The sequence below is a fragment of the Solea senegalensis genome, linkage group LG13 (genome assembly GCF_019176455.1).
Source record: "Solea senegalensis isolate Sse05_10M linkage group LG13, IFAPA_SoseM_1, whole genome shotgun sequence".
NCBI lineage: Eukaryota > Metazoa > Chordata > Actinopteri > Pleuronectiformes > Soleidae > Solea > Solea senegalensis.
The window spans coordinates 20,167,886-20,182,307 of record NC_058033.1 but is presented as its reverse complement, the minus strand read 5'-3'; the positions used below and the strand labels follow the sequence as shown (position 1 = coordinate 20,182,307).

The 14,422-nt window shown below is 41.7% G+C and overlaps 1 protein-coding gene across 1 annotated transcript in view; it reads right to left on the bottom strand.

The window, feature by feature from the left end:
- Positions 1-14,422, bottom strand: part of fstl4 (follistatin-like 4) — a 178,005-nt gene that overhangs the window by 8,323 nt on the left and 155,260 nt on the right. The window contains exons 10-14 of the mRNA XM_044042396.1: positions 10,315-10,449; positions 9,537-9,563; positions 8,597-8,715; positions 6,522-6,671; positions 782-889 (exon numbers count right to left, since the gene is read on the bottom strand). Coding sequence (XP_043898331.1) covers positions 782-889; positions 6,522-6,671; positions 8,597-8,715; positions 9,537-9,563; positions 10,315-10,449 — 539 coding nt within the window. The remainder of the gene's footprint in view (positions 1-781; positions 890-6,521; positions 6,672-8,596; positions 8,716-9,536; positions 9,564-10,314; positions 10,450-14,422) is intronic.

Here is a 14,422-nt window from a genome sequence, read left to right as displayed (position 1 = left end):
GTGAAGCCTCTAACACCAGTGGTCCAAAGGGACGCCGGGTACAAAGCCGACTGCACCGCAGCTGTGAGTTGCTGCTTCCTTTCGCCGGCTTCGGTAAACGCTCGGAAATGTACAAGGAATTCGACGTTGTCACATGAGCGCTTAAACGTAAACAGGGACGCGGGTAAAGAAAATTGAGCTCAATTAATTATAGTTTGCTTTCGTCCATAGTTTGTATACTGTAGATTATATTCATTCACAAGTGCATTTACAGTAGAGCAACAGTATTTACAGCACGGTGAATATAAAGCTGCACTGGGTTTGATTCAGATGATCGTTCAGCTTATTTATTTGTCCAGCTTGTTTATTTCTATATTCCCACTACTTCCTGTCGTCTTCCGACACTATTTCCTGTGTCCCACCTGCTCTTTTTCATTGGCTTCAGCAGAAACTTCCAGGTATTAGCGTGTGTTTTGTTTTGTTTAAAGTCGTATTCACACCAGCTCCTTCTAACTCGATTCCTAGTCCGTTTGCTCGGACGGTCCGGTTCGTTTGGGGAGGTGGGTATGATGTGCAACCGAACCCTGACCCGCACTCTGGTCCGCCTAAAAACTTTTTCGACTCGACTTCGACTTTATTGACCGATAAGTCGATCTGGAAAAGTCATTAACGCCCGAGTACACACGACCCGATCGCGTCCAGAGTCCACGTTTCGACTGCGACTGAGGTCGGCGTGGGTCTGCTACCCCTCTGTCCAACTGTGTCCTCAGCTTTAGCAACGCACACACACGGACACACTCACCTGAAGTGTCGGGTCTGTTCTGTCCATGTTTCCCCACGTCAGGACCCACACCTGGTCATGTGATTTGTCGTAGAGCAGCTTCACCGGGAAAGGATCTGTTGCTACCGCCTGCAGAGAGAGAAGAGAGAGAGATTTCGTCATGTTCTACATTATTTACACAGTGCACGGTGAATATTATCATATCACAGTTAACTAAGGCCACATTTTGAACCTCTTTTTAGCAAGAGTCTACACAAATACAGATAAAATCCGATGTTTGTGTGCACTCTTCACCAAATTTAACCAACTTCACCATCAAGCGCAGCAGAGAGTGATCTGCTGTGACATCGGGGAACAGTGGCGAATGTGTAAACGCCAGAAAGGATGAAGGCGGCGACAGTGGACGGCTTTTAGTGTCACCGGAGAGATTTTTCTTTTACTGAGAACGTCTGACACACATAACGCAAAAAAAAAATAAAAAAAAAAAGACCAAAAATAGAAAACAACCTCGCAGAGATGATGAAAGCAGAAGGGAGAGAACAGAGCAGGCAGCAGGGAGGAAAAAAAGAGAGCAAGAGAGAGAGAGATGGAGGGTGTGTGTGGGGCATATTCCACCTCAGGTCTGCTGCAATGTCAACAACAAGGAATAACACAATCCATTACCCTGCTTCTGGCTGGGTGGACAGGGAGCTGCTGACACCCTCACTAGTGAAGCGAGACCACAAGCTCTGTGTTCAGTAATGGGAGGTCCAGCCCTCTGCTCCCCACTGGTCAGCGAAGTGTCAACTCAGCATGTGTGTGTGTGTGTGCACATGTGTATATGCACATTATGTTGAGTATCCAGAGGTGGAGGCGCGCTGCTGTCCGCGTGACTTTGGCAGAGCAGACAACAGCTGGAGGTCAGAGTGTTTAGCGGACTGAGGGGGAAACTGAGTTCCATAACTGGTTTAATCGAAGAACTCTTCGCACAAATGTACTGACAGAACAGGAACAGGAAGTGAGCAGGTAGAGATGCAGTCAGGTTGGAGTCCCGCCCCTTTAACACAGAGGATAACGCATGATGACGACGACCGCAGATAGGTTTGTGCGATCAGCGGCTTCTGAATGTGGTTGTTTACGGTAATTTGTTCAAATGTGAAATTCGACACGCAAAATCTGGTGTTCATGTACAACGACAGGGATTTTCTTCATTGTAAATTGTTAAAACACTATTTTAACATGCAGTAAAGTGTAAATAAACTGCCAGATATTGAAAGTTATTCTGGAAAAATGAACAAAAACACTTACTCACAGGACATTTTCTCGCCCTTTTATGGTTAAAATTAGCAAAAAAAAGTCCAGATGGAAATTTTGGATGGTATTTAAAATATTGTTGTTGTGGTTATTACGGTGCTGTTGCAGCAGAAGCCGCAGAGTCAGCGTCTTTGTCGCCAGAGAGGAAAGAGTGGGAAGAACACCTGTACAACACCTGTTTTTGCACATTGAGAGACAAAGTTTCCAAAAAATTTTTATTGTAAAATATGTTTCATACTGCTCCGCTTTCAAATTCAACACAATCGCAATCTGTTGCTCATGTACAACGGCAGTGCTTTTCCTCATATTTTAAATTGCAGTACATTTTAAATAAACAGCCAGATATTGGAAGCTATTGTGGAAAAATGGACAAAAACACACTCCTTTTATGCTTAAATTAAGCAAAAACAAGTGCTTGTGTGTTAAAGGGTTAAAGCTTTTGGGGCTTTTCTTGCACAGGTCTGTGTTTTGTGGCAAAGATCACTCCTTAGTCTCGACTGGGCCGTGTTCTTCTCGTTTAACAAGACCCACAGACAGAAGTTTACAAAATGTTTTTGTGTTTCGCTGCTCTGGCCCAGAATCACTAATGGCCCGTGTCGCGTGATTGCTGCTGTAGCAGCAGGGGGGCTCTTAAGTTAAGTTAAACTTGCATTTTTATTCTGACACGCTGAAGATTTCTGTGTGCTCTGTAACAAGAGAGGAGCACGGCGTAATCATGGAAAGGCTTCTGGGATGCCCACTTAGCGCATGGCGTACATAAAATGTGTTATAATAAATGCCAAATTCACACAGAGGCGGTATTAATTAAAACACATAAGAAGGTGTGTTCTGCAATATGTGTAAAACGCTCTCCCTAACTCAATAAATCATTAAAAGTGGACCATTTTTGAAGGGGATCTGGTGACTGGGGGACAAAAGAGTATGTTACACTCCCTGTTTGCTGTAGGTTTTGCTGTAAGTGAAACTATTTGAAGACGAAAAGCATTATATCGCCGATCTAATCCAGCAAACTGTTCTAATCCAATTCATTTTTAGATTTTTCATGCTATTTACTGTATGTACAGTTTTCAAGAGAGCAGAAAATACACAGGGAAAAAGATTGTTTCGTGCAAAAAAAAGTCATCTGTCACGAAACCGTAACAGCTTCATAAAACATGACGCACCTTTGAAACCGCTTGCACAAAGACGGACGGTCATTTGAGTTCAGCGAGGAGAGCAGATATATCACAAACCCCCATACACAAGTGGATGCTGCCTCACATTTCTATTTAATCAGCCCATTTGATTCCGAATTGAGATGTAGCCGGCACAGGTCTGACGCGCCACAGTTAAGGTTAGATCCCTCTGCGGTGGAGGATTACAGACGCAACATAAAGCACAAAAGCCTATACATTCGCTACATGTTTACTGCCTTTAGAGTCTGCTGGGAATCACAGTTACGCCTCAAGATTAAAGGTTTAAGGGAAGTGCATCACGGTATTGAAAGGTGCACAAGATCCTGCAGAAGCTTGAGCTTTTAAAGAAATCAACAAAACAAAAAAAAGAAGTGTTTCTCTAACTTACCTATAACCTAAAATTAAATGAAACCCTTTTGTTCGTGCATTCCTGTCTGTCGTTAAAAAAAAAAAAAAAGGGACAAAAAAGTGCTTTCATCGCAGTCTACCGTTTTCTTTTCTCTTGTTTTGAAAAGCCAGACACCCACAGATGGAGAAGACGAGAGCCTTGAGAAAACAGAGAAAAGAGAACAGAAAAACTGGATGGCGCATTAACCTCCTGAACTCAGGCGGCACAGAGGGTCTTCAAGAAAGAGGGATGGGGTAAGGCCAGAGAAAAGAAAGGGCAATCAAGAGAAAGAAAGATGGTTTTTTTTAGTGTTGCCAGGGGAAGAAAGAGGCAGTTGGGCTGTTATACACCAAAGGTCATGGATCTGTGACACCATCCTTTTGTGCCAAAAAAAACTCACAATTGTGTATAAATACAGCGTCGTGAGTACAATTACTTTGTTACTCTACTTAAGTACAACAGTCATGTATCTGTACTTTACTTTGTTACTTATATTTCGAGCAACTTGTACTTTTACTCCACTACATTTCCTCCAACTATCTTTGTCACCTCGTTACTACCAAATAAAACAGAAGAAGAAGAGTTGGCATTATGGTCTGTATATACAGTATATAGAGCTGTTCTAGTCTTGTTGAGCTGCTTTACACTACACACTGCAAGTGTCTTTGCTCAAGGACACACATGGGCGAGCGGAGCCCAGGAATTGAACCCACAGCCTCACTCCTAACTCCTCCCTGATTTAATACTTTTACTTCTAAAACTTAACATTTTATATCAGAAAATTACTTCTGATACTTAAGTAAAGGACATTTTTACTTAAGTAATATTATTAAAAGCGACTTCAACTGCCACCAAAGTCATTTTCTGGTAAAGATACTTGTACTTTTACTCAAGTATCTGCATAAATATCTAAATATGAACTGCTGTTTCGGTGGATTATTAACAAGGTTACGTCTGTATTGGCATTTTTGCACGGCTGTGCGTCACTGATCTGCGTCTCCTTCTCCTTGACTTAAACCCATTTCTCCTCCTCGTGTGTCACTGTATAAATGATGCTGACCCTGGGAAGAACCCCTCAGGGACTTGGTCTCTAAACAGCTTGTACAGGCAAGATGAATGGTGAGGCGGGGAAGCACCCACCTGGACACCGTGTTGTTTCAAGCGCTTGAGGTGTTCTTGATTCATTTTACCTTGCATATACAGCGCTGTAGTCATTTTACATTGTTGGCAGTTTAGTATTTGGCGAGCTGACGTGCGGTTTGACATGTAGCCAAACACGTAGGGAGGTGCATTGATTAAATATCCTGTATCAAAACACCTGGAGTGAACATTTCCTGTGTAACTCCGTTCAAAGGTATGCACTCATTTTTTCTGCATTGCAGTTCAACACATGGTAAAGTGCTCGTGCCATCGTTAACTTCAGTCCTTACACAAGTAATAATAATAATGATGTATTTTCAAATTTTTAACCCCTGAAATTCCAGATTTTCTGATATTTTCTTTAAAAAAAAACCCACAAAACGTTGATTATTTTCCATCCCATTCATGCACATTGGATGTTTGGTAACCCTAACCCATTTGCAAGTTAAGTTGTAATTAAATGACTCTATTTATTAAAGCTCTATTAAAAAACTGCCATAGAAACATTGTGTATTAGTGTATTTTTCCATTTTTTTTATAATTGACACCATTAACTTCAGATCTTACAATACATAAAAAATATTAAATGAAATGTATTTTCTAATTTTTAAACCCTTAAATTCCAGATTTTTGAGAGGGTTTTTTATTTTTGGAAAGAAAACACAAAAAGTTGTGAATAAATGACTCCACCTGTGTCCCTGAGACACACAAAACAACTCTATTAAAGAACTACCATAGAAACATGGATTTCAATGGATTTGACCATTTTAAACCACAATAAAACCTACACATTTGAAGGGATTTCAGCACCAAAAGGCACCAAAAATGCCAAAGGGCCACAGATTTCCTCATTTTATATCAAAGACATCACGAAATCACGAAATATCAAAATTCATCCCAAAATACACAGCCATGCCAAACCCTAAGCAATTTGCATCAACACAGAAAAAGACAAAAACAATGTGCTGAGGATGTGGACTAACAGATGTGTAAATGTTAAACTATTATAGATAAAGCGTGCTTCTGGGGTTGCAGGAGTGTAAAGTTCCTAAAAATCCAATAAAGAGAGGAGAGTACAGCTGCTCACATCACCGTGAACTCAGCAGACAGTAGTTTACAGGGCAAGGAAGTCATATACAGCGGATACGTCCGTGGTGAGCACAGCTGTCTCACCGTAACCCTTTTTTCAAAGTCGTTAATAAACTCTTTGTCTTTGAAACTATCGCCAGGTTCGGGTTCAGACTTGCCGGTCATAATAAAGCATGCGCCACACCACGGAGAACACAGAAAGGCTTTTGTGTTTGTCAAACACACACACACACACACACACACACACACACTACACTTCATCATGCCCAGGAATCCAAAGCTTGACAGGTTACGGTTGCTGTTTAATAAAATATTAAATGATAAATGGTCTGCATTTATATTGCACTTTTTATCCAAGGTGCTTTTCCCACTTTGTCATTCACACACAATCACAGTCAGCACACAGAGGTGCTCGGAGGCCTGACCATCGGCAGGAAATTGGGGTTCACTGTTTTGCATAAGGTCACCTGTGACAGGAGGGACAGATAAGCACCGCCTCCCAAGTCATAACCACCAATACATAATAAGGTAAGGTAAGAAAAAGTCTTACTTTTAACTCAATTAAACAGCTAAACAGACAGAGCGTGCTCTTTCCGCATGAATGAACCGCTCAATACTTTGCCAATATGTAAAAAAAAGGATCTTTGCTGCGTCACGACAGGTCGACTCCACCTACCTGCACCACCTTCTGCGCCTGGATATCGACCACCAGCAGTCGGCTCTGGAGGGGCTGCGTCACGTAGATGTACTTATCCCTGACGTTGACTGCCGAGGACCACACGCAGTGCTGAGGCGACACCCCTTCACCTTTAGGGCACATCTCCTCCTGGGGTGGATGAGAGGAGGAGGAGGAGGAGGAGGAGAAGAAGCCACAGAGGGAGGAAAAGGTTGAGGAGATGTTACTAGTGTGTCAAAGTGTTCCTCACTATCATCCATCACTGATTTCGGCGAGGCAAAAGTCTAAATTGTGCCGGGCTGCAACGATTATTCAGTTATTAATCGATGACTATTTAATTGAATTGAATTGAATTGAATTGAATTGAATTGAATTGAATTGAATTGAATTGAATTGAATTGAATTTAATTTAATAAGATTTCTTAAATGTGAATATTTTCTGTGTTTATTGCTCCATATGACAACATTTTGGTTTGTGGAAAAAACAAACATTGTCATTTTAAGGTTTGGGAAACACCGATCAAAGTTTTCCGGACATTTTATGGACCAAACAAATACTCGCTTACTTGATACTCAATAGGAAAAAGTTTACATATAATAATAATTTACTCTAAATGTGCAGACGGGGGAAAAGTATGGTGAGGTTTTGAAACCCGGTTTGTTGAAGTCCATATGTCAGACGCCTCCTTTTTGGCACATGTTTGATTAAACTGGGAGCACAAATCATTGCACTGAATGTTTTATCTTGATGAGGTGCAACATGACAAGTACATATTTATTTTTAACACTTCTCAACAACACGGCAACTCAAAAATGCTTTAAAGTTACAGTTCAAGAAGTAGGTTTTTTTGTGCTGCTGCATGAGGGACTGAGACAAAGTCAGCCTGTGGCCAAGTGGCAGCGTATTGGGCGTAAGTCCAGAAGGTTGTTGGTGTGAAACGTGGGACAGGTGGAGGGCTGAGATGCCCCTGAGCAAAGTACCCAGCTGCCATTTGCTCCCCGGGTGCAGATGTGTGCTGCCCACTGCTCCTGCACCCGGTTTGTGTGATCACTACGAGTGTGTATGGTAAAAAGTATGAGTTAAATGCACACTTCTAAAATATCTTCATAATACGTTTGGTGCTTTATTTCACTGCCAGTTTGTGCATAGAGGAAAATCTGCAAGGTTTTTACCTCGCAAGGACACGGGAGCTTTTTGGTCAACAACTGCCTTTTATTTTGTATTCAGACAAACAAAAGATTTATTTTAAAACACAACACATTTAAAAGTATTGATGGCAACGGTCGATCAACAACTCCCGTGTGCTGCGAGGTAAAAAAAAAAGAAGCCTATTTTCAAAGCAAACGTCAACTCATTGACACCAGCGCTGACACAAGCAAAGTATCACCTCCACAGACCCCACAGCCAGCCGCCGTCTTTGCTGACTAAACATTTTAGCCCCCCCGACACACACACACACACATCACGTTCTCTCGCGTGTAATCGCTAAAGCACATGCACGCAGACACAAAGCCTGCGCTCCGCGAGTTTCCCGGCGCCTCGCCGCCGCCGCCGCTGCACCAAAGTGGCGAAACTGCTGTTTACAGCAGGAACTGGCTAACACGTGGCTTATTGAGTTTGCATTGATCTCTAACACAATTACATGTTCCTGTAGAACCCCAATCCCTCAGAGAGACAAGTAACTTTGGCCATCTAAAGCCCATTGCTCCTCCTCCTCCTCCTCCAGTGGATTAAAAAAACCTGGGGATGTGTGCGGTACAGACTCCGTACAGTTCATTGGTGCGAACTGTCGAGTAATGGAAACAAGTAATCACATTATAAATTAGCGAGGTGAGGAGAAGCACAATGTGATGTGGTTTTGTAGAGGAAGGAAGGCCGTGATTTCTAAAGTTAATAATTAAAAATCCTTGAAACCGTGAAAGATAATTCTTCTCCTCTCTTTGACTAACAGCTGGTCCTTTGGAGGATTTTGGCGCATGGAGGTAACTGAGAGCGAGATGCCCTTGGTGGTTTACCTGATGGAACGTTTAAAGTGTCATTATTCTGCTCATAACTCGGTGACAGAACGTCTTACGTAGGTGGCGACGATCCTCTCCGCGCGCTTCATGTGTCTCCGGATTTCACACTCGCTCGGCTGGAGGACGGTGATGCCCTCGTCGGAAAACACGTAGAACATGTTCCCCACGCTCAGTCCTGGAATAGAAGACGGAAAAAAAATACAAACGCTTTTTAATGAGCAAATGAGGAAGGATTTTTCAAAAAATATATATTTTTTATTTATTTAAGATGAACTTTTCAATTTTCCTCCCGGAGACGACGTGGAGGAAACACTCCTGTTAGCATGCAATCACGGAAGCAAGAGGCATCAAACTCGAGGCCTCGTCTCCGTGTCTGCCCGCTGTAAACAGCTGCTGATGAGCGACCGGGGATCATGGAGGCGCTATTACCAAATACAATTATAGTGATGGTTGTCTTCAAGTGTTTGAAATCATTGACAAAACACAGACAAATGTCTGCAGACAGACATGAAATAAGCACTTGCAGATGCGGTGTATATAAAGCGGACTGTATCATACACTAAACCTCAGTGGATATTAAATAACAGTCGTAAAACTGCAGCACTCGGGGCCACACCAGTGCTCATTATGTATACAGTATAAAAACAGGTTGAAAAACGCAGGGCTTGTTTTTACGGTAGACGCCAAACTCGCTTCAAGAAAAGGAGTTTTATTTGCAAAGTACTGTACATAAAAAAAACCTGCGAGTGTGTTAATATGTACACACACACCCTCCCATGAGTCATCTGGGGAAAAAAAAACAACAAAAACAGATAAAAGCACACCAACGAATGAAAGAACCCGGGCCATGCAAGAAGGAAAAGTTTCCAACATTGAGATTCTTCTGGACAAGTGCAGATATCCAGCTGCAGGCCCTTAACAGCTACGGAACACGGGCGCCACATTTTCTTATTCACGGGGAACACAAAAGGTATTTCGAGGACTGTGATGTATTACCTTCTTCTCTCCACAGGATGTTTGCGACTGCAGAATCGGCCGCCGCGCGACGGGGAGGAAAATGAGGACAAGAAGACAGAGGAGAGGAGAGGAGAGAAAAAACACAAGAATTTAGGAGGTGGATCTAAAGTAACCAGAGGAGCTGATTTCCCTCAAGCAATGTCAAACACAACATAGATCTGACGGCTACAAAACAGATTTCCCTCTCAAATCGAGGGATTCCGGAGGAAATAATATGACTCGCCTTGACAGAGGACATTGATTATTCCTTTTAATTTCAGCCCGATGATCGTTAACTTGCCCAAAAATGACGCAATCAAATGAAAGAGCGCTTGTTAATGAAACATAACATGTGATTTCATTGTCTATACATAAATTTGCAGCGAAGCCTCTGACACTGCCCCGAGTCAGGAGGGGAGTGACTCATCCTCTGATGGTTTTCAGTGTGCAAAACACGGCGACAGGTGATTGTGTTTAATGTGCGTAAAACATGAGATAAAAAAGGTATTTCTCCGGCCGTCTTGCCCCGATCTTCCTCCATCTGTGAGAGAAATCTGCCACACGACTCTCCTCAACAGCACTGCTGCTCATCTGTGACCCAGTTTTCCACCAGAAAAGCTGAATTCACTTTGCAATGCAATAGTCAGACGCGTCATTAAGACAAAAAAACAAAACAAAAAAAAACTTCCCTTACGCAGACTTAAGGTGTAAATATAATTGTGAAGCCACTTTACTGCGTCAAGGAGGTGAAAGTTGCACCGAAGTGAACAAAACTCACGCGTCTTCTTGGCCGAGTCCTCGACAAACAGGGACGAGATGTCCTCGTCCACTCCCACTTCGTTCTTGGCGATGCACGTGTAAGCGCCGGTGTCCTCGTACCGGACACTTCCGATCAAGAGCTCGCTGCCATTGGCTACAAGGAAGAAAAAAGGAATGTGTTACTGAAAAAATATGACACTAAATACCTTTAAATTCACTCTTATGTTAGAAATGTTGCACTGAACCACAGTTCGATTTGTTTTCACACTGCAGTCTTGACTCGATATGGCCCCCAATGCTACATTTTGTGGGAAATTAGCCGTTCTCTGGATCCATCCATCCATCGTCTACCACTCTATCCTCCACAGGAGGGTCGCGGGGGGGGTCAATCTTAGCTGACATAGGTGAGACCATCCACTCACTGGACGCTGATATACCAGTGTTCTAATTTAGAATCGATAGAATCGAGAAATGCCCCCAGTTTCGGAACAAGTTAGTTATGAAAGCACCCTAAGAGGATTCAATTAAGGATAGATACTACAAACATGAAGCCAAATATGCTCATATAGATGCTTCAAGCTGACGTCACACATCCTTTGGAACAATTAACCCAAAATGATCCTAAACCGGATGAGGAAGGAATTGTATAAATACCTGAAAAAGTAAACAAGACAAAAAAGTGGACAAAGAGGTACACAAGTGGATTTGTATTTCCTCCTTTAGTTGTTTTAGTGACTTAGAAAAGGGGCGTTGCTGAGTAAAGCATACATTAGAATAGATTTAGAATTAAAGGTGGATATAACCACTCTTTCTATATCAACGAGCACAGATTTAGCATCCAGCTCTGCACCTCCCCTCAGCTGACTGAGTGCTTCTAAACTTTACTGTCCCACATCTATCACCGTGTCATTTGTGGCCGCACGCAAGTTTACTATCACTTTAAAATGAGAGGATCCATTAAAGGTGTGTTAAATATTCGTCACTGGCCCTGAATGGCGAGTTCTGCTCATGTCGTTTTTTTTTGGCACAATGCTGCAGTGTTTGCCTGGAGGTGACAGGTGATGTCGGACGTGTTCAGGCAGGAGTCGGCGTCAGAAGCCGGGCGGCGGCGGCTCTGATGTACAGCTGCACTCTGAAGCGCGACATACTGTACATCACAGCGGCACGCGCGCGCACACACACATGCACTTTACAGCCTGGTGAGAGTGAATGATGTGTCAAAGTGGAGCTTTTACAAGCTCTGTTAGATAACAACATGAAAGGAATCTTTACTTTTCATCCCCTCTTTCTATACGTCTTCATGTAACTACACCTCCGTGACGTCCAGCACTCACACTCTCTCACGTCTGCTTCCTTAAACCTGAAAGTGTGTTTGTCATCCTGCACAACAAGTATTTTAAGGCGCGGCGATGAAGCAGACGCTGGATCATTTTTATGATGGAAATGATTCCGAGCTTGTGATTTATGACCACAACACACACAACGACACGTTACACAAGTTGATGCAAAGCTCTTCACATTAGTGCAATGTCTTCTGGATTCTGATAATAATTCTCTTTTATTGGGCTTTGATGTGAAAAGTGCTTGGAGGCAAGCCTCATCGTACACGTTAATGACTTTCCATTCATAAATATGTTATCAAATCAGTTTGAATTGAAAACTATCAAAATTGACCACCACTGAATTCATCTCAATTTTCTCATTTGTGGGCTTGAAGCGTTTATTTTTAACACAGATGGAAGAGTTTTTGTTCGGAATGATCAATTTCTAGATTTCTTTTTTCCTTGCCTCTGACAAGGAGGTCTCAAACTTGTGGCCCGTGGGCCTCTTGTGGCCCGCCAGTCAATTTCATGCGGCCCACCGCTTAATATAAAGTCATAATAATAGTTTTTTTTTAATTTACAGATTAATTTTGCATCATTAATACATTTTTTTATCGTTCCATATCAAAACAAACACTTTTACTATGAAATGATGTGAAATATCATCACAAATGTTGGGTTTTTTCACTTTTTCCCACTCAGTGGTCATTTCAGTGTGAGACTCCTGCTTTAAAGGCTAATACAGCGTAAAAATCCAGGGCTCATGAGTCAATAGGTTGTAATTTGCTCCCTTTTTATTATAATATTATGCAACAGACCTCAAAGATCCTTCCCTGTGACAACAGTGACTCACACACACTTTAAACCTGACTCTGCAGTTCACTTTTCTGTGAAGGTTTTATAGCGTTATTCAGCTCGATGTTTAAGTGTCTGCTCCACGGCGCCACTCTTCTGGATCTCCCGCATAACATTGTTTTCTGCTACAGGAGGCAGCATCTTACAGTGATGAAGCACTAAAAAAAATATCCTTTCCATCCTTTCCTATAATAACATCACCTGTCGAGCACCAAATGGCAGGCGGACAAATTTAGCAACTGCCCTGGTTAATGTGGTGAAGAGTTCAGCGAGGATGGAGAAAGACACCTAAACAGAATTCCACGTTTGTGGAATGATACTGTAAGTCACTATTAAAGACCATAAAAGTCACGGTTGTATGTGTGCGTTTGGTTAAGTAACAAATTTAATTGCTAAGTGGAAATTTTGTTGTTTGCCAACACGGCAACATCTTAAAAACGAGAAAATTGGATAAAAAAAAGAAACAGATCAGATAAAGAGTAATACATACTTATTCTATTTGATTTGGAAACATTTCTCAGATAGATTCTTTATATTTTCACACAATTACATTGTGTGAAAAAAAGTGACTCTGCACAGAGGTGTGTGTGTGTTTTATGTGAAGGTACTGTAAATCATTCCAGGAAAAATTCACCATGGCCATATTATATTATATTATATTATATTATAACTTGATGATGTTACTGCTTTTATTCTCGTTTTGATAAACGATTCCCCCGTGACCTCATAACGACTTCTAAATAAGACATTTCGTTTATTATAGACATTTAGGAACGGCGGCGTATGTTGCTCACGGCGTTGATTAACAAAGGACTTGATGAGCCTTGATGAGTCAAAACTAATGATTGTACTGGTGCACCTGAAGCTGTGATGGGAGGTTTTCACTGTAGCACAAAGAAGCAGACGATACCAGAGAAGGATCTGCCATAGGTCTGAGTGGTTTCATTTACTGTGGTGTGTGTGGTCAGTGCTCCTTTTCGGTTATTTCCCTCCTGAAACAACACATCTAACCTCATCTGTTGATCTGGAGGATAGGAAATCAACACTCCTTCCACTGTAAAAACTCAAAATCTTACCAAGTATATTTGTCTAATTTCTAGTCAAAATATCTCAACACACTTAACAAAATCACCTAAAGATTTAAGTGAGATAAAGGAGCTTGTTTTCAGACAGTGCATCTTGAATATCTTGTTAAGTGGAACAGTCTTGAAAACATCTTGTTTTGAGTCACATCTCAGATGAAACAGGCTTTTTCTGACATGTCATGAGGTTGTTAAGCTGCCGTGTTACTTGTTGTTTTAAGAAATAGACTTAACTTTATTTATTTTTAATTAAATACACCTGAAACAAACAGGATGACAAAAAAAATTCTACTTTTGAGGGGAAAATACTAGTTTTGAGCATCACAAGCTTATTAACACACAAAACATCACCGTACTAGTAAAATATAGATACAAATTTGTTTTCTTATCTTATCTTATCTTACCAAGAGAATTTTCACTTGTTCCATTAGCAGATTTTTTTTGCTTATTCCAAGCTAAGAATATCTTGTATTAATTTTTTGCTAATTTTTGGCGTGGCCTTTTTTCCAGTGTAATCCACCTTTCAGCACAATTATTCTTTTCACTTTCCTTCATGTTTTTAATAGAAACCCCCCACACACACACACACACACAACGTTCCTGTGAGTAGGACTCCTGCCCCCGTGTCTTCTTCTTCCCACATTGGTTTGGCAATTTTAAAACCATAGCCTCTGCAGTGTTTATGTGTTGGTGAACCCTGCAGAACCTCCCTTGTTTGAGTGTCTGAGGGCCATTACCACAGGTAATGACCCGCACACAGCCAATAAACTCTCTCTTAATGAGAACTGGGCCATAAAAAAAGAAAAGTCCTTCTGGCTCCTTTTCACTGACGCCAAGGGGCCGGGGCCACATGAGAACGAGTCTCGGT